A 20,754-nucleotide genomic window follows, 5' to 3' on the forward strand; every position below is an offset into this window, starting at 1 on the left:
GTCTAGAGGTCAATTTGTTCCTTGCCGCGTTCGTTGCGCGACGAGAGATGCTCTGCTTGTCGCCGCCAATACTTCCAATCGAACCTGTAAAGATACGAAGGGTTGCTGAATGTTTCTGCGTGATTTGTCCTGAAAATGTTATTCAATCCGTGGTCCCATCTTCTCTAGGACGGCAAATGACCCGATCTGGAAGGGAAGGGCAGCATTGTGGATTAGTCAACTAGCCGAGCCTTGGTTTGGGATCGAGCTCGGACCGATCAAAGTCCGATGTGCCGTCGCGGATCCCGGGTGCGGCCAGCATGCTGTTACCCGCTGCGGCTGAAACGAGACGCGAACCGACCGAGTCCCGCGGCGGCCACCGAACAGCGCGGCCCGGCTGCCATTCACATCGAAAACCACGCGCGGCCCACCGTGCGCCGCCGCCGCAGCAGCAGCCGGCCGGCGTTTGCTGCATAAACCTCCCGGGCCTCTCCTTCTCCCCATCACCACCGAATCCGTAGTGCCACAGTTCCAACTTCCAAGGCTCCGCGCTCCAAACTTACTCAAGCTGTAGCAGCCCGCTTCACTCTCAGGTGAGTCTAATAGGCCCTGACGATTCCGAGCGGCAGCTCGGTTGACAAGGACGCTCGTTCGCACCCGAGCCAGCCCGCGTTCGAGCGGTGGCTCGTGCGGGTACTCGCCTCTCTGGTTTGTTCCCGATCTACGGCACGTATATGTATACTTGTTTAGTAGAATGTGCATACTCTAAGTCTGGAGTATCCTAATAAAAAAAAGGCCCTGACAAAAACAAGTATCATTCGAATTCATCTTTTGTTGCATTCAAGTTTCAACAATGACAAGGAACTCGAACAAGGCTTTGTATACTCCTTAACTCCCTCCTATGAACTATGGTACATCGAGAAATGACAAACCAAAAGGAGCTTGTAATTTATGTCAGCATGATTCTACTGCAACCTTGTTTTGATGCTCCAGAAAAGTTCAGGAGTTTTTATTCCCATAAACTTGTAATGCTGAACAAGCCCATGTCAGCAAATATAATTGCCTGCAGGTTCATCGACCGTCGTCCTTCAAATTTTCAAGTGTACATGGGGAGATACTAGGCTAGGAGGTTACCGGTCATCACAGTGACAGCCTCTCCCTGCTTCCAACTCCAGGTATGGATGAGGATCCCCTCACTTCACTGCTCGTCACTGACGCATGGAGCCAGGTCCATACGTCAGTGATGAAGTCACGGTGACGTTGAAGTCAGAGGATCTGCTCCGAGGAGACGTATGATGATACCTAGATAGATTTTTTCAAAAAATAACACCAATTTGATGGTTGGTCGATACAAATTAAATCTTTTTGCGAGGACATTCTTGAAGCGCCGTCAGTTTTTGTTTCCCCAGCTTCGCACCCCAGTAGGGTGCTAGAACACAATGTGCACTACCAGAACAGGGTCCTGCCAAAGCTCCAAAAATACAGTGATTAGGGCGTCAGGACAGACATAGGAAGTTTGCAGAGCAACCAAAACAGATTTGTTTATTTTGACAATCTTTTTTGGAACACTGACAGGGAGAATCTATACAACACCTGAGTGTTTTAGGGGCTCCCAACACCCGATTTTTCAACATTTAATTCTCAAATCTGCGGCTTAGATTAGATCTAGCTTTGTAATAACAAAAAATTCAGGTGTTATTTGAGGTTGTAACATCCGAATTTTTATTATACCATCATTACTCGAAAATTTCATCCAAAAAATGATTGTAACTTCTCTATAAAGTAAATGATTGTAACTAAGGTATAAACAAAAATTCAAATGTAAGAGGCCTTAAAACACATGAATTTTTCTTACGTCATATACCCATCATCCCTAAAGCACAAATCCGAGGGACTAAAATCCAGGTTTTGGAGCCCTTAAAACACTCAGGTGAGATTTAGCAATTCCTAATGTTTTCGACAAGTAGGACATGATATAAGATATTCGAATTCCATGACAACATAATCTCAGTCATCACTGCATCAGTAAGGTTAAGATTGTGAACGTATAAACAAGAATTGTGGAGCCTTGTTATGTTTATACCTTTTTAGTCAATAAATGCCTTACCAGATGCAATGATACATAATAGCTAGTCAGATGCATTATTGTCCGTCTACACAGTACGTATGGAATGTAATCTCACATAAATAATTAGTATGTTTCTAACTGAGAAAAAAAATAGGAAATAAGAATTTAATTAATTTTCTTTTAGGACACACAGAGTTGATGGCATGCTGATTTTAGAAGCAAAGTCTGCAGTATCCAACTATCCATGGTATGCAGGTTGAAAAATGTATGACTGAATTACTTTTTATTTCATACACATATTTCACACTAAGATGTTGAATGCTCCATTTCAAGCAAGCTTCACTTTTTCAATATACAGTTTGGGGCAAGGATTATGACATCACCTCATCTATGCCAAATTTTGGGCAGAAGTAACGGGCGAAGAAGTCATAATCAGATCCAGCAGGCGCTGGTCCTGTAACCATAATTACTGTGCCGGAACATTCTTTAATTTCACTGATATTGGGATGGATATCCGCGACCTCTTTTCCTGAGGAAAGCTCCACCTGAAAGGCAGATCAGAGATTTATAGTGACATATCCAGAACAAGTCAAGCTCCCTCATCTCCTCTTGTTTATCTCTATTTCTGTATCTTCACTTAAAGTTTGTTCATGCTGGGAAATTTTGAAACAAAGTTTTCATGGGAAATTCATTACCAGGCACCTACAGCAGTAAGCATGGAAATACAGACATTCGTGCAAGTAACTGAAATAAGGATGAGAGAGATTACAATGAGGTCACCGGTCGCCGATTTGTGAACGCTGACGGCAGCGGCTCCGTTCAGGGTCTCGGAGATGGATGGCAGCTCGGCAGGATTGCACTCGTCATGATCAGTCATGGGGAAGTCCAGCTCGATGAACAGCTTCCCTCACCGGAGACGTCCGAGCTCTCCGGTCCAGGAACCTTCTTGGCGGTGAGGACCCCGGACTTGGTCGCGAACTCGACGGCCGCGTCGTGCTCCGGGAGTACGGAGGTGAAGAGGAAGTGGGCGGAGGCCAGCGTCGCGTGCCCGCAGAGGTCGACCTGGAGCGGCGGCGCGGGCTCCCGTGTCAGGATTCAAGAGGAGCAGTCGCGGAGGAGGAAGGCGTGTGAGTGGCTGTATTAAATGAGTTTCATTTGGAATTAGCAAGTTTAAAATTATATTATTTTCTAAACCGTGTGTCCGATTTTTGAACTGTTGTGTTCCTTATAATTAAATTTACAGATCAAGACTCATATTGACTATATTTTGACGTTTAAAAAATTAGTTACATGTGGTTTTCACATGTCATATTTACATCTTTCAGAAATTTTGGCATGACTTCAATCCAAACGTCCATTTCTAACTCAATTTTGGCACTACCCTAATGGCCAGGTCACGAAACAAACGCTATTTTTTTTTACCATATTTTTGGTATTGCCCCAACTTTGACTTTGATCAATATTTGATCAGGCTTTTTTATGTCGTGCCCATCAGCTCATGCGCTCTGTGTACGGGTGCGTTTCGGTTGGAGGAAAGGCTCGATAGTATATGTCAAGTTTTGTTGGATGGGGTTATTCAATTTTTTATATGGTGATAGGTTATTTAATTTTTTTTTTGTTGAATGGAAAAAATTTGAATAGGGTTAGCTAAAATTTTATGAGATCAACTTATGATATAAATATAATCATACGAGATCTTGTTTGTTGATTTAATTGCAAAGAACACAATGATATAATCGGATCACAAATTAGATAAACAGTTTAAGAGATAATATCATTTAAAACATGCTAATAAAAAAGTGCATTTACTTAAACCAACCAAGTTATACCATATCAATAGAAATAAAACTCATCCAAAATATAGATGTTTCTGTTCAGTAATTTTTGACGAATAAACTCATCCAGCATACGAGAAGAATATTCTCTCTAAATAGTGGTCACATTCGGTTGCCCTCTAACCAAACACACCCTACAACGACTCATGAGTGCTATTGACTACCGAGTATAACAATCAACAGTGTCTTCATGTCGACACTGAACTTCTCGCATTCATTGTGGAAATTTCACACACCTGCATGGAAAACGAATACACCCTCCGTTCAAAAATAGTAGACATATTTTTTTAGCTTAGTGTTCGAAGTTAAATTTTGATTAAGGTTTTCTCACAAAATATATCAATTTTAACTACAAAACCTATATAGTGTGAAATTATTTTAAATTATGAACCTAATTATATAATTTTTATATATTAGATATTTTTATAAATTAAATATTAGTTAAAATATACAAATTTTGGTTTTTTTAAAAAACAATACACATACTATTTTTAAACGAAGGGAGTACTTAGCCTGCAAACTAGGCTATTGCCAGCATCGTGCCCCGCTCGACTGGTTCAGACCACGGTGTGATCAAACTGGTCAGCATAGCCATACCCTAAGGAATTACAAACGAGAAATCTCGTGGAAATTGCATTTTGCATAGTCCCTTTTGCTTGCCTATCAGAACTAGAAAACTCGTGGAAACTGAGTTGCAGCTTGCGAAGTCGCTCTTTCTTGCCTATGAGATGAAGACAGGAAGTCGTTGAGATACATTCATACAAAGGTGAGTCTATTTGGTGTACCACGACCAAACGTTGACAGAACTGGTCCAATCTCTGTCGTCCATCACGCACCGCGCGGCAAGTCCATCAGGTGGGCAACCCGGCCCCCAGCTGCGCCTGCAGCACGGCACCGCGCGACTGAAGTTGACGACTAGCCCGACCAGTAGAGATGAAAACTTTAAAATTATAGCTAAACCACTTTCAATTTCATATTTTGTCTTGAAAACAGAGTCAATAATAATAATGTTAGAAACGAATACAACATTAGTAATACGGAAAAATCGGAAACGATGTTCTCTGGATGGAAACGCCAATAACGATCAAAAATTAATAATTCAGATAACACTGAACTGTAGCGCTAGGGTATAGAAATATAGAATGTACTTCTCGCAAATCTTACATGGCACATCTCACAATACACGTTTCATAAGATAAGTACAATTTAAATATCTAACATAAACTATTAACTCCACTATGCATGATACATATTATCAACGATTACACAATACGAGAATAAGTTCAAATATCTAACTTAAGCAATAAAACAATACATAGGTTTGATATCTCACAAGTCACACGACCAGCAGTCCAACAAGATAAGCCTCGGTTCTAGTGGCATTATATATCTTGAGGGCTCCCTCCCCACCCAACTAAAATCCTAAAAAGTTTGCTGTTCTTGGTATGTGACGTTGTGAACTTTTGATGTTGCTGTGATTCAGAGTTTCTTAGCATCCGCGTGATTAGTGAACCATGAAAACTGAATCTTTGAAAGAAAATGGGCGCTTTTACCTCTCATACTGCCGGTCACACATAATATGTTCATGAGCACAGCACATGGTATATAGATTAAAGTGGCATGAACTGATAAAACTGAGTAGGGCACATTTTAGGCTGATTGCTTTTTGTAGAGTTTAGGAAAAAGATCGTGAATTGGTACCTGAAGAAGGTAGCAGTTTTCAGTTCACTCAATGGGCAGTATTGTTTATAGGCCCCAGCTTTTTAAGTCAGTAGTATTATACCACAGGCAGGTTCTTCACGATCCAGTTCAGGCTGTTCAGTAACCGGCCGAAATGGGAGGACTACAATAGTATATGTAATCCAATTATAATTGTCGAGTTCGAGCCAATGCAAACAAAAGTGTTGCATACGTGACCATTGGTTGATTTATTCCACGAAAGTGATATCATAACTCTCTGGATTCCAGAGTCTGAAGTAGATGTCTTTACACAAGCAACACTTCACCAGAAGAACAATGAAATGATCGACTAATTTGGCAGAATCATAATGCATAGGCATGCACACGCAACTTCGTCAGTGGATTTCTTTACAGTCACGACAATCCAACAGTAATGAACAAGAGTAGATTTATAGTGCTTAAATCATTATGCTGCGAAATGCAATCATCAAAATTATCCAAATCTTGCATGTCCTGTGGCATAATGGTTTTTTTTAGTACCTAAGTGGGCAATTGGCCGATCAGTAATGTACTTAAGACTAATAAAAACAAGCTCGAATCTGATTATCTGGCATAGTCAATAATGCACTTCGACTTTAAGGCAAGCTAAAAAAAATGAAAAGGGGTGATTCAAATTCTTCCGTAACACAACATCCTTTCAAAGAATGCATAGTTATGAAGTTTTCACAGGGCCACTTTAGCTAATCAGCTAGCAGTGTAATAAGTAACCTAAAACTAAATTACATCACGCCTTATGTGTAATATAGAGATAGCAGTTTTAAGAACAGTAAAGGAGTTGACGAAAGTTGAGACTATTAACCTGTGGGAGCGGCGTCCAAGCAAAGCAGCAGAGAGATCTATCTCCAAATCCGAAATTCCGATTAATCTCTAGCATGATTCCCTTTGTCTCTAGCCACAGTTCACTTTAAATTCCTATTCATCTTTTGTTGCATTCGAGTTTCAAAACATGACAAGAAACTCGAACAAGGTAGCATATACTCCAGAACTCCCGGCTATGGTACATTGAGAAATGACAACCCAAAAGGAGCTGGTAACTTATGTCAGCAGGATTTTACAAACTGCAACTTTATTTTGTTGCTCCAGAAAAGTCCAGGAGCTTTTATTTCCGTAAACTAATAATGTTGAACCAATCCCGTATATGGCAGCAAATGGAACTGCCTGCAGGTTCATCGATCCTTGTCCTTCAGATTTTGGAGCACACATGGGGAGATGCTAAGCTACGAGGGTACCAGTCATCACAGTGACAGCCTCTCCCTGAATTCGAACTCTCCTGCCTGCAGCTTCCAACTCCAGGTATAGTGACCCGCTCCTTGGAGATGCCTGATGATATATTGAAATTAATTTTTTTTAACAAAACCAATGTGACGGTTGATTGAGCACATATTAAAGCATTTGTGCAAGGACATACTTGAAACGCAGTCAGTTTTCGTTTCCCCAGCTTCCCAGCCCAGTAGGGTGCCAAAACACAGTGTGCACTACCACAAACAGGATCCTGCCAAAAATATAGTGATTAAGGGGTTACGGCAGACGAAGTTTGCAAAGCCACCACAAACACACAAACCCAAACAGAATTTCTGAACGATCAAGATCCCCAGGTGACAGTATTAGCAAGGCATCATCAGTCTTAATAGAAAAATGTATCCCTGAGTGTTCAAAATGTGTAATTTTGTACACATGGTGAATTCTTTTGAAAATCAATTTCTTCAACATTGACAATCTTAATACTGAAGTTCCCTTCCAGGAAAAAATGTTAACCCAAGCGTGCATTACCACAAAATAATATGAATATAGATGATGTCTTCATTTCTAGTTTTCGCCAAGTCCAGCATGACACAAGATATTCCAATCCCATGACAAGACAATCTTAATCTTCATCAAATCAGTGTGGTTAATATGGTAAATGCTTAAACCATAAGTGTGGATCCTTGTTATGTTTGAAACGTAATAAATGCCTAAGTGGATGGAATATGATTGTAGTGTGATACAGAATAGCTAGTGTTATAGATTGTTATTTGTCTACACAATATGTGTTTCTTATGAGAAAAAAAAAGTCATACGAATTTAATTGTTTTCATTTTATTAATTTTGGAACACACAGGGTTGATGACATCATGCGATTAGAAGAAAAGCTCTGCAGTATCCATTAAATACAGATTGAAAAATGTAACATGTTTTACTAAAAAAAGAATGTAAGATGCATGACGTGTGATGGAATTATGCATTGAGAAGCAATCATGAAGCTATTTCATATGCATAGTTGACACTAACATTGTGAATGCAACATTGTAAGTTAAGCAAGCTTCACACTCTTAACATACAGTTTGGGACAAAGATTACAACATCACCTCATCTATGTTAAATTTTGGGCAGAAGAAACGTGTGAAGAAGTCATAACCAGATCCATCAGGTGCTGGTCCGGTAAAAATAACTCCTCTGCCGTAACACTTTTTAATTTCTTGGATGTTAGGAATGATATCGGCGACCTCTTTTCCTGAGGAAAGTTCCACCTGAAAACCAAATCAGTTATTTTTTTAGTGTGTTACATCTGAACAAGTCAAACCTCCTCAATCCGCATCCCCCTCTTGTTTATCTCTATTCTTTATATCAATTTAAATTTTACGCAGCATACCATTATTTTTAGCATAATTACAAATCGATGAATTTCCTCAATACTTATATATAGATATATACCCTGAAGAAATTGCAGAGCAATTATTTGGGAACAAGGCTTCAGCGAGCACTAGTTCATTTTGCGCCGAGAGAACACTTGTCCAGCTTGAGGAAAATAATCATGGTAGCACTAAAATGGATACTAGAAATCATGGTAACAATCATCTGTGCAATTCATTGCACAGCGCTTACAGCAATAAGCATTGAAATCTAGAAATTCAAGCAGTAAACTGAAACAAGGATGAGAGAAATTACAATGAGGTCACCGACGGTCGCTGACTTGTGAACGCTGACGACGGGAACCCCGTTCAGTGTCTCGGGGAGGGACGGCAGCTCAGCGTTGTCGCACTCCACAAAATCAATCGTGGGGAGGTCCAGCTCGATGAACAGCTTCCCCTCACCTGAGGCGCCCGTGCTCGCCGGCGCTGGGACCTTCTTGGCGGTGAGAATCCCCGACTTGGTCACGAACTCGATGAGCGCCTCGTGCTTCGCGAGGACGGACGTGAAGAGGAAGTGCGCTGAGGCCAGCGTCGCGTGCCCGCAGAGGTTGACCTGGCAACGGCGGCGCGGGCGTGCACTCGTATCAAGATTCAAGAACAAGAAACAGTGCGGGTTGACGGGCTATGATGCTCGTGAATAGTCGCGTGATTCGCGGAGGTGAGATGGATGCGGACCTCGGTGAAGGGGGCGAACCATCGGAGCCGGAACCGTGGGACGGCGGCGGGGTCCCGGAGGAGGAAGGCGGTCTGGGAGACGTTGAACTCGGCGGCGACGGACTGCATCCATCGCTCGTCTGCAGCCTTGGCGGCGTCCTCGAGGAGGCACACCGCGGCCGGGTTGCCCTTGAACGGCTCCGCTGCGAACGCGTCCACCTGCAAGTAGGAGAGCAGCGGAGTAAGCAGCAAGCAGCAAGAGAGTAGTGCCTCGGTGGCTCTGTTTCTTTTTCCCGTACCCGTTAAACATTTCAAAATTTGAACATCAACATGTTCAAAATCATTAAAGTTGGGTGCACACAACCACATCGTTAGATTTATTATTTAGTTTTTTTCTTTCAGAGCAATAATTTCTATAAATTCTAGTGATGCAACCTTTTTTTAGAAAGTATCAGTCAGATCTGTATATCTGAGAATGTAAAAAGGTCAAAAACCAGCGGCGGATCCACGAGGAGGGAGCTCAAGCCCTGCTAAATCCTCTCTCCTCTCCCAAAATTTTGGGCATAAAAGAGGTAAAGGAGGAGGAAGAGAAAAGGAGAGAGCGCCCCTCCGGATCTGTCAAAAACATAAGAAAAACGGGGAAGTACTGACCACGACGTATTGGATCGGTTTTCTCGCCATTCTTCCACGAACACGGGCTTCCCTGGCTGTGGCTGTGGCTGCTGCTGCTGCTCCGGCAATTTTCGTTTACCGACAGCCGTGCCCTGTGCTTTAATAACAATGCGTCGTGCTGGGTGCCGAGTGCAACAATCAGCAGTGACGACGACGTTGCACCGACCGGCTTTTTCGTGGAAACTTCACTCGATACTCACCTAACATGGACTCACGATTCTACAGGAATTGTTTGCAACGACGACGATTCAGGGATGGCACCTGTGCGAGCCCAATTGGTCCCCTAATATTTTGGTGGAGAATTTCGTCGTCACCATTTCGCCGACGTACGGACGTGAAAACGAGCGACGAGCAGGCTCGCCAACGTTGTTGGTGCCGAACCAAACAACGCTTCACCAGATGAAGGATGTCTAATAGCATTCCAAACCCACTGAAATTCACGCAACACTTCACCGGATGGCATAGGCGAACCGACCAATAGGACGAGGTAGGGCGATCATCTTACCTTTCAAGCGGCGAGACCTCTACATCGACCTCTCTGCACCGTGTTTTTTACTCCCGACAGGATTGATTTATTGCGGAGCGGACGACTCCACCCTACCTATATTTTTGAGCTGGTCCGCTACTGCCAGATGGAGATGGTGGATAATGAAATGATCGTCTAATTTCCTCACTGCACACACAGACACACAAAAGAAGGAACATTGAAATGATCGTCTAATTTTCTCTAGCCACGGTTCAGTTTAAATTCCTAATCATCTTGTATTGCATTCACTTTCACATTTCAAAACATGACAAGAAACTCAAACAAGGTAGCATATACTCCAAAACTCTCGGCTACAGTACATTGAGAAATGACAAACCAAAATGAGCTGGTAAGCATGAATTTACAAACTGCCACTTTATTTTGATGCCCCAGAAAAGTTCAGAAGCTTTTATTTCCATAAATTAATAATTTTTCACAAGCCGACAGCAGCAAATAGAATTGCCTGTAGGTTCGTCGACCCTCGTCCTTCAGATTTCAAAGCATACACGGGGAGATGCTAGGCTAAGAGGGTACCAGTCATCACAGTGACAGCCTCTCCCTGAATTCGCACTCTCCTGGATGCAGCTTCCAATTGCAGGTATAATATTCCGCTCCTTGGAGATGCCTGACGATAAATGGATAAATTCAAAAATTAACAAAAGCAATGTTATGGTTGATTGAGGCATTGAGCACATATTAAAGCGTTTTTGCGAGGACATACCTGAAACGCTGTCAGCTTTTGTTTCTTCAGCTTCCCACCCCAGTAGGGTGCTAAAACACAATGTACACTACCACAAACAGGATCCTGTCAAAGTATAGCGATCGCGGGGTTATGACGGAGGAAGTTTGCAAAGCTACCACAAGCACACAGACCAAAACAGAATTCATGAAGGCCAGGACATTGTACCAGCCAAAAAACATTCATAACAAAATACACATCTCGTGTGTTCAAGGCGTTGCAGTTTTACACACATGGTTATTTCTTTGACGTTATTTTTGTAAGGTAATACATGCCTCACTAGATGGAATATGATTGTATTATTATACAGAATAGCTAGTCTGGTAGATTATTCTCCGCCTACACAGTACATATGGATTCCAATCTTACTTTAAATCAATATCTGTTTCTAATTGAGAAAAAGAAGCTGTAAGAATTAATCATTTTTATTTTAGGACACAGGGTTGATGACACGCTGCAACTAGGATAAAACTCTGCAGTATCCATGGTATACTGTATGCAGGCTGAAAAGGTAACAAGATGGCGTCGTCCAACTTCATCGGTGATTGAGCGCCACGAGTCGGTTCGCATGGGTTGAGGAGCCCAACTTGAACAATTGGACTTGTTGCAGCTCGGTGACGCCTTCGGCGTGGCATGCCAGAGCAGCAAACTGGTCGCAGTAGTCCCCAACTGTGATGTCCGTTCTTTTGTTGCGGCCCGTCTCCCCGCGCGCAGCCCAACCCATCTCTCTCTCTCTCTCTTTGACAAGCTGGACCCGCCTATCATCCCCCACCCTCCGCTCCTCCCGCGCCTGTGCCCGCGCTCACGCTACAACCGCACCACCCGATTTCGCCGCCCATGTCTCTGCAACGGGCCGCTCCCTCTCCTCGCTATAAGATGGCCTCTGCAGCACCCCGCCGCCCTCCCTTTCTCTCTCACCCCATCGCCAAACGCGCCGAGCGCCATTGCAGAAGCGCAGAGCACCGCCGCGCGCCGTCCGCCGCAGCCGAGCCCTCCCTGGCGCACCTGAGGCCGCCATCGGCTCCACAGGAGTACGTGGAAGCTTCTCCGACCGTCGAATTCCACTCCCCGTTGCCGGAACTGTCTCCCCGGCAAGCGTCGGTAAGCTTCACCACCTTCTCTTTGTCGCCAGCACTCCCCGCTGCACCCCGAGGCCCGCTAACCACCTCTTCAGCATCGCAGGACCACCAGCCAGCTTCCCCGACCCTCCATTTCACGTCTCCCACACCGGAACCCCGTCCCCGAAGCTCACCGACGACCCCGGCCGTCGTTCTCCGCCACCCGCCATCCCCGAGCTTTTCCTGGCCGTCGAGAACCCCTCAGTGAGGATCCTCGCGCGCTCCTCTTTCTGTTGCCGTAGATCCCATCGAGTTTCGTGCCCCGACGCGTTTGATCAAGTGTCGCCGGCCATGCCCGCGGCGGCGCCGCCTCTCTCCAGTCGCCGCCGACCGCCAATCCCCCCCCCCCACCGTCCAGAGCCGTCCGATCTAAAACCGAAGGCTGAGATCACATACCCCTTCATTTGTGTAATCGAACCACCATGGACTGATGGACCATGCCACCTCAGCCGGTCCACGGGACCATAGGCCCAACAACACCCACATAGGTGCCACATCACTTTTTTGTCCTACGTGGCAAGCCATGTCATTCGTTTCAGCCCAGTCAGCATGTTGATGCAATAAATAGGGTTTTCAGTAAAAAATAAATCATTTATTCTTCGAAATTAGGTAATTTTACATTTAGGTCCTAAAACTTTTCTGTTTTCACAAATAAGTCCTTGTCATCCCTGTTATTTTATTTTTAGCCCCCTAAACTTTTATATAATTACAAATAGATCCCTGAAATTTACAAATAAGTCCTTAGAACTTTCTGTTTCTACAATTTAGCCATTGATCTTTTACAGAAAGACCCCCAAAGCTTCAAACCCTTATAACTTTTCCGTTATAGCTCCGTTTTAGGCGATTCTTACGCTCACGCGATCGTAGCAGCGAGTACTTTCCGTTAGTAGTTTTTTATAGTGTTTTGCTACTGTTTGGTGTACTGTTCTTAGATGTTGTGCTTGCTTGTTTCTGGTGTGCGCGATTGCAATAGGAGACGAGCAGTACGTGAACCTGCAAGACCAGATCTTTGAAGAGTTTGAGCAACCCGCTGCTGAAGGCAAGTGTCTTTGATCACATTGACCCTATTGTAGGAAAGTGTGTCTTTTACTTTCTAATTGCATGCTTTGTTAATATGAATATCATGTTTAGGGTTTATTAGTACTTTCCATGATTATCCTTGTCGCCAGTGTTGTAGTTTGAGTGTCAATGGTAGAAATGCTTAGTTGTGCTGTCAAGTCGGGTGGGATAAATATTAATTTGATTAACGGTCTATGCGACATGAACCGGTTTGGGTAATCTTTGTAGCAACATGGACCATAGGGTTCTGGGCAGGTTGGTTTAGTTGGTATGGCTGCTGTGTGCGCATTAGGTGATGTGCAAGTACCTGCTTAGATCATAAGGACCGGTTTGTGGAGCATGTAACCCGGTTGAACAGCGCAACCACGAGGCTTATATGGGTATGGCCTAGCCAATTAATTAGATATCCTCCTTATTCTGTACGCATCAGTGAAGGGTTGAGTGTCACAAGAGGGGACCTCTGCAGTGGATAGAATCACTGTTAACGGTAAAACCTTGGTTGGTGCATATGGATTTGGAGGCACTTTGTAAAGATCTTGTAGTGAGACCCCGGCTCTACACCCCAGAAGTGTGAAGCAAAACAGGAATCACAGCTCGTAGGTAAAGTGTGCAACCTCTGCAGAGTATAAAACTGATCGATCAACCGTGCTCACGGTCAAGAGCGAGCTTGGACTTCTTCATGATTAGTGAAGATCTTGCATGGTTGGTTTTGAGTAGTCGGGTGGTGGAACACAGATGAGTTGGTAACTAGATATGGAATATCTGGTGAGTCTGGTAGTCGGATGGAATCCGATGAGCTGTTCCTTTAATGTTGGTATCGTCACACATAGTAAATAGAATTGCTAAGTCTTTTTTTTAGTCCTAGACTAGGACGACATAGATGCAGTCAACCTGAGTCGAGCATTTTTTGTCTTAAGTTTTCATGTCATGTTTTTCTACACTTGCTGAGTACTTCATGTATTCACGCTTGCCTTCTCCCAACCTCTGGATGCTGCTAAGAAGGTGAAGACTTCGAGGACGTCCCGGATGATGGAGCTGAGTTCTAGGCGAAGGAAGTTTTCAACTTGAAAATCATGTTCTAGACTGACACTCTCCCGGACAACGCCTATGAATGGATGGAAGACCCGCTACAGCTGGAAGTTATCTTAGTGTTTTTTTTAAGACCCACAAATCTTTTTTTTATGAATTCTACCGTTATGTAATGACACTGTTACGTTATCACTTATGAAGTCACCGCATGTATGAAACTTGATCCTAGTATACATGTGGAATGCATTTGGTTTGTTCTCTTGAAACCGGGTGTGACACCAACGCTCCCTGTGCGACGGAGCATGGCAAGCTCGCCCAGCAGGTTGTTCGTCAGTGGAGGCCTGAAACGTGCATTGACGAGTTGGACAAAACGGCACCAAGATGGTTCTCTGGTGTTCTGCTCCAATCGATAGTACTAGAGTTGGGCTGTATCGATTAGATGGAGCGTTGCGTACCACACCTTGTCCTTCTCTTCGATGCGTAAGCCCCTGAAGAATTGGTTGCATCGATTCAACCACGGCAGAGGATTGCCATGGTCGTCATACGTGGGAAAGTCGATCTTGGGGTATCGAGGGAGTGGCCCTCCTGGAGATCTCCGACGGCGTGTGGCGGTGTGTGGGTGATGTGCGATCATCCCAGAATGTCGGTCGCCCCTAACGCCTCATCTATGACGTCGTTCCCTGGTTCATGGCCAGTGGTGGCCTGCTCGACGCGCGAGAGCGCGACGTTCAACGCGGCCTGCTGTTGTTCCTGCTCCATGACCCTTTTTGGCAAGGTCGGAGCACATCGCAGGGAGAGGAGCGAGCGGCCGCATCAACTCCTTAAGCCTTTGGAGCCTGGCCGCAAGGTCGGCCATGGTGACCTCGCCACCACTATCTCCCATGGAACCAGACTCGAGAGTCTCTGATACTAGATTGTCACGGACAGGGCGAGGTGGTCAATTGGAGGGTGGTGAAAAGCGTAACTGGTAGTCGCGAGAAGTCTCCGGGCGTGGCCCTGGACCTCGTTGGCGCGGAGGATCCGTGTCGACTCCACACCAACAAGGCAGGGAAGGAAGAGATAGGAAGATAGATGTATTTTCTTTCTTAATCCCAAAGGATTGCCAATGCCCTGTATGCAGCAAGAGCTGGCCCTAACAACCTTGACTAATTACCCATAATCTGAACCAATGCTTCTTATCTTTTAAACCGACCCAGACTAATGAATCCAATCTCTAACCGAAAGCTGATCTAATCTAACGAACTGCATGACTAAAACTATTTTGCCGCCTCTGGCTTCTTCGTCCTGCGTCGCTCGTAATGTTTGCCCCACATGACATACATGAACATGGCATAGGATAGAATTATGTATTGAGAAGCTATCATGAAGCTATTTCACACACACAGACACACACACACATATATATATGACACTAAAATGGTGAATGCTCCATAAGAAGTTAAGCAAGCTTCGTACTCTGAAGATACAGCTTGGGACAAAAATTGCAACATCACCTCATCTATGCCAAATTTTGGGCAGAAGAAACGTGTGAAGAAGTCATAACCAGATCCAGCAGGCGCTGGTCCCGTAACAACAACTCCTCCGCCGGAACATTTTTTAATTTCATTGATGTCAGGAATGATATCGGCGACCTCTTTTGCTGAGGAAAGTTCCACCTGAAAGCCAGACGATTTTCTTCCAGTGAGTCATACCTGAACAAGTCATACTCCCTCATCTACCTCTTGTTTATCTTTGTTTCTTTATGTTGACTCAAAGTCAAAGTCTATGCATAATTTCAGCATAATTATAAATAGATAAATTTCATTAAAAACCATAGATAACGGCCCTGAAGTTGTTGAGAAATTATTTGGAAACGATTGTGGCTCAAGTGAGTAGTATTAGTTCAACTTGCGCAAGCAAATACTTGTCCAGCTGAAGAAAATGATCATGGTAGAACTAAAATTGTTCTTTACATCCATTTTCATGTCGGGAAATATTTTGTACAAGTTTGGTTGGGAAGTTAATTACCACAGCAATGAACATTGAAAGATAGAAATTCAAGCAAGAAATTTAAATAAGCTTGAGAGAAATTACGATGAGGTCACCGACGGTCGCCGATTTGTGGACGCTGACGACGGAAGCTCCGTTCAAAGTCTTGAGGATGGTCAGCAGCTCGGCGTTATCGCACTCGTAGAGATCGATCATGGGGAAATCCAGCTCGATGAACAGCTTCCCCTCACCTGACACGCCCGTGCTCTCCGGTGCAGGAACCTTCTTGGCGGCGAGAATCCCGGACTTGGTCGCGAACTCGACGACTGCGTCGTGCTCCGCGAGGATGGAGGTGAAGAGGAAGTGAGCGGAGGCCAGCGTCGCGTGCCCGCAGAGCTCCACCTGAAACGGCGGCGCGGGCGCACATCTCAAGATTAACGGGGTCTGATGCTAGTGAAAAGTTGCGAGAATCGAGGAGGAGATGGACGGGGACCTCGGCGGCAGGGGTGAACCATCGGAGCTGGAACCGTGGGGTGGCGCCGGCGGAGGAGTCGCGGAAGAGGAAGGCGGTCTCGGAGAGGTTGAACTCGGCAGCGACGGACTGCATCCAACGCTCGTCCGCGGCCTTAGCGGCGTCCTCGAGTAGGCACACCGCGGCTGGGTTGCCCTTGAACGGCTCCGCCGCGAAGGCGTCCACCTGTGACGACAACACCACGCCGCGCCGGCGCCGGCGACGAACGTCACGTCACGTCTCGTGCGAGCCGATAATAGAAGGGAGTACGGCCGAAAGAGAGTGCAGGGCATTACTGACCACGGCGTATTGGACCATTGTTCCACGAAACCAGCTCCGGAGATTCCCTGGGTATGGCCGCCGCCGGCTGCTGCAGTGCTGCTCTCGCAATTTTCTATGTGGAATTTGGAGCAGATATAGCCGTCAGCTCAGCTTTGCGTACGAGAGCGTCGTGCTAACAATCAGCAGTGACGACACTGAACATTTTGGGAAAATCCTTAGCCAACTCCAACCATATTCCTTTCATTTTATTTTATTCCTTTTTCGATTACCTTCACCATTCCTATTACCTTTATTTACTCTCATCTCCAACAACTTATCTTCGAAGAGAATCGTGAAGGAAAATGAGAGAGAATCCCGTCCTAAAGAAAATGATCCTGGAAATCCCTTCGTGACGGAAACTACGAAGGAAAACCGTTAGAACGCTGAAGGAAACAAAAATCCCTTCACGACGAGATTTTCGCCCGCGACGGAAATTCTTTGGATATAGTCTTAGGAACGGATAACTTATCATGATTGTTCATCTCCGTTAAAATTTATATTAAATAGGTGGATGGAAAAAATTATAAAGTAGATAAAAAAATCAACCGATAAATAATTATTAGATGGAAGGGAGAGAAAGATAGATCACACTTGCGCAAAGATGTGCAAAGTTGCATTTCCCCTGAACTTGTCGACTTCCTCGTGGAAACCTCACTCAGATTGACATGAAGTACCAGCCTAACAATGCAATTGAATTTGAAATGTAGTTTCTCGTTCCCTAGTTTCAAATGTGAGCCGAAGACGGGAAGTCATTGAGATACGTACAATGTTTAAACATGGAAATGGCATAATCAAATGTCCCGTGAACTGCTCTTTTCAACATTCCAAAACCCAATTTCAAACGCAATACTCCAGAAAGGCAGGTTCTTGACGATCCAGTTCAGACTATCCAGTAACCGTCTGGTAATCTAGATATTGGGATGACTCCAGTAGTATTGTAATCTAGTTAGATTGTTCGAATTCAAGCTATTAGAAACATAAATGTCGGGTAAACTGATCATCTCGATTCGTTCCAGTTAAACAATCTCATAATACTCTGGATTCCATAGTGTGGAAGTAGCATATTAATTTAAAAGCATCTTTACACAAGCAAAAGAGATTTAATTTATTCGCTACAGCAAAGCATGTATGCTGCGTAAGCAAACGGAAGACATCCCAAGTTTATTGATAAGCTCAGATCTGATCCAAGATCACCTCGGCACTAGAAACATTGAACTCCGAAGGGGCTTTCTCAACATTGAAAGCCTTGATCCTACCATTGTCAACAAAGGCCGACCACCTAAAAATGGCGTCAAGATTTGAACAGAACACAGAAAAGAACTCTAAATCAGTTATCAAACATCAAACTGTATTTCACACTAAGCTTATAGTCAGGCAGTGTAATAAGTAACCTAAACTAAACAATATCATGCCTTATGATCAATTGTAATATAAAGGAAGCAGTTTTAAGGACGGTAAAGAGTTGACCAAAGTAGAATCCATTTACCTGTGGGAGCGGCGGCCAAGCAAAGCAGCAGAGAGGTCTATCCCCAAATCCAAGCTTTTGTGGAAACTCCCATCAAAGTCACCGTAGAACTCAATCTGGTATGAATACGCACATGATCTCGAGAAAGGTTAATATAAATAACAAGTATCTGACCAAATTCACAATCACAAATGTTTAGATGCAATAAGCTCCTAAATGATACACCCGAACCATGTTTCTGGACCTAATTTTAAATCTAATCTGAAATTATTCAGCACAATCAATACAGAGAAATTCAGGTGAACTTCATAAGAAATGTGAAATAAATTTGCAGTTGGTAGTTTTATACACCAAGATGAAGAAATACAGCATAAGTTCTAAAAAGCACCACACTCACAGAGTCTCGGTAATTTAGGAATTGGCATATTAGGCAGGAAAACAAGGAAAACATCACATGTTTATTCTGTATGGGATAATGATCCATCATAACGATTACTGAGGTAGGTGGGAGGGCATATAACGATGATGAACATTTGCGTCATTGAGAAAAGACCAAACAGGTACCACCACTTGAAGGCAAAAGGCAGATAGTCCTATCTCATGGATAATAGCACAATAGTTGGATACATACATTACACTTTACAATTCTCGTTATCTATTGAAATAGTAACCACATACAGATTAAGGAGTAGTCACTTACTGCATCTTTAGCCTCTAGCTTTTCTGCCCATCCATTAAGAACATACGGATCATTCACAGAGACACAGATAACAGAGTCAATCCCTTTTGCTTTCAACTTATCAATGTTGTTCTTGTAACTGGGAACATGCGTTTGTGAACAAACTCCTGTATATGCACCCTGAATAAAGTGAAAAAATAGTTGCCAACTCATACAATCAATAGATCATTCAGAGTGATACTGGTATGGAACTAAGCAGAAAATATATGCCTTTCTGAACATAAAAATGGAAAAAGCAGACCCAAAAAAAAACAATATCACCGGTGGAAATTTGCAATTCCAATGGATTGTGTCAGGGGTTACCAAGGAATATTAACAGCAATGCCAAGAAGCTTTTAAAGAAGGATACAATCAATAGATATTTCATAATGAGTTCTGGCGGCTATAGAATATAACACATGGATTCCGTGCTCTTATTAGATTATCCCCGAGTACTCGTACCTGTGGCACCTTACTGCCCTTGCAGATGAGACGGATAAATAATCGTGGGCACCAGAGAACAACTTCCCCCTTTTTGTAGAACAACAATCCGGTATACTCTCCTCCAAAGCACAAATAATATAAGAACCATTTCAGATTTCACAGTGGCCACTAAACGATCAAACTTCCCAACTCCTACGCTAGTTCCCCGACCTTGAAGTGCTTGAACAATCAAATTAACTGAGTTCAATACCAACCAGTGTCCTACAAATAGAATAATATCGCCAATTTTCCATGCCTCATTCGACTAGTTATGAATCATAGCGCCTAGAACGAACCCCTAATCCCCAAATGAAAATCCATGATTAGTACACCTAACGCAACAAATCCAGTTATCCACAGCTAAATATATAAAGGCCTCATCTGAGAAGCCGAGAACGGTAAAATATATGAACAGCAGCAGCAACAACAACAGCAAAGAAAGTGGATAGAAAAGGGGAGAGGAGAGCTCACAGGCAAGCCGAAGATGACCACCTTCTTCCCCTGCAAAAGCAAGGAAAACACACCAAGAATTCCGGGTCAGCGCACAATACACAAGGACGAGGCGGCAGTGCTGGATACGGAGTATACAGAAGACATGGGCGGGACCGCGGGAGGATCGGCGTACGTAGAAGATGTCCTTGAGGGGGGTGGCGGAGAACTTGGTGGCGACGCCCTCGTCCCAGGACCGCGCCTTCTGCAGCGACACGCCGGGCGCCGATGAGACGATGTCCGACCCCACCGACGCAAAACCCCTCGCCGCACGCCACAGGGCCGCCGCACCGGAGCCCCCCACCCTCCTCGCCAGCGCCGACGCCATGGATTCCTTCCCCCCCCCCCCCCTCTCTCTCTCGCACTCTCTCAAGAGTCAACAGTCTCAAGTCTCAACTGCTAGAAGATGGGAGGTGCTGAGAGCCTGCCCGTTGGATCGGATTGGTCTTGGGCTCGCCATTGAAAAGAGGTTATTTTTTGGGCTCGGCCTGTGCAAAATTTAGCCTGTCCAAACCCACTTTTTTTAATTCCACGATTTGCAATTGAATAATTGTATCGATGATACATGAATTCATGTTTTATATATCATCCTAATAATAAATAATATATTAAAGATTAGCTAGTTATTCGATAGTATCTAACCATGTCAGGTTCATTTTTATTGGACAAATATATGTCTAACAAAATTTGGCGACTGACTCACGAGCAGAG

General features: G+C 44.1%; 3 protein-coding genes and 1 pseudogene across 5 annotated transcripts; all 4 read right to left on the minus strand.

Moving 5' to 3' along the window:
• Window positions 1-793: 793 nt before the first annotated feature.
• Window positions 794-3,133, minus strand: LOC133909634 (uncharacterized; annotated as a pseudogene).
• Window positions 3,134-6,777: 3,644 nt separating this feature from the next.
• Window positions 6,778-9,731, minus strand: LOC133909608 (uncharacterized). Of its 2 annotated transcripts, XM_062352127.1 has the most exons (6): window positions 9,597-9,731; window positions 8,967-9,164; window positions 8,548-8,844; window positions 7,968-8,129; window positions 7,031-7,114; window positions 6,778-6,942 (listed from the first exon to the last, which is right to left on the minus strand). In XM_062352127.1, the coding sequence occupies exons 1-6, from the start codon at window positions 9,624-9,626 to the stop codon at window positions 6,835-6,837; spliced, it is 879 nt and encodes a 292-aa protein (XP_062208111.1). In that variant the 5' UTR covers window positions 9,627-9,731; the 3' UTR covers window positions 6,778-6,834. The 2 variants fall into 2 exon arrangements, with proteins under 2 accessions (XP_062208111.1, XP_062208102.1); XM_062352118.1 differs by lacking the exon at window positions 9,597-9,731 and having other exon boundaries at window positions 8,967-9,562.
• A 623-nt stretch (window positions 9,732-10,354) lies between these two features.
• LOC133909623 (uncharacterized) lies at window positions 10,355-17,024 on the minus strand. 2 transcript variants are annotated; one of them, XR_009908412.1, is made up of 6 exons: window positions 16,868-17,024; window positions 16,550-16,753; window positions 16,162-16,458; window positions 15,544-15,743; window positions 10,865-10,948; window positions 10,355-10,768 (listed from the first exon to the last, which is right to left on the minus strand). XR_009908412.1 is itself a non-coding variant. In XM_062352138.1 (6 exons), exons 1-6 carry the CDS (start codon window positions 16,883-16,885, stop codon window positions 10,661-10,663), a joined length of 873 nt encoding a protein of 290 aa, XP_062208122.1. In that variant the 5' UTR covers window positions 16,886-17,024; the 3' UTR covers window positions 10,355-10,660. The 2 variants fall into 2 exon arrangements, 1 of the variants encoding a protein (XP_062208122.1); XM_062352138.1 differs by having other exon boundaries at window positions 15,582-15,743.
• A 910-nt stretch (window positions 17,025-17,934) lies between these two features.
• Window positions 17,935-20,410, minus strand: LOC133909639 (peroxiredoxin-2F, mitochondrial-like). Its single transcript, XM_062352165.1, has 5 exons — window positions 20,180-20,410; window positions 20,026-20,055; window positions 19,054-19,212; window positions 18,375-18,469; window positions 17,935-18,167 (listed from the first exon to the last, which is right to left on the minus strand). The coding sequence occupies exons 1-5, from the start codon at window positions 20,369-20,371 to the stop codon at window positions 18,062-18,064; spliced, it is 582 nt and encodes a 193-aa protein (XP_062208149.1). The 5' UTR covers window positions 20,372-20,410; the 3' UTR covers window positions 17,935-18,061.
• Window positions 20,411-20,754: the final 344 nt, after the last annotated feature.

The sequence above is a fragment of the Phragmites australis genome, chromosome 1 (genome assembly GCF_958298935.1).
Source record: "Phragmites australis chromosome 1, lpPhrAust1.1, whole genome shotgun sequence".
NCBI classification, from domain to species: domain Eukaryota; kingdom Viridiplantae; phylum Streptophyta; class Magnoliopsida; order Poales; family Poaceae; genus Phragmites; species Phragmites australis.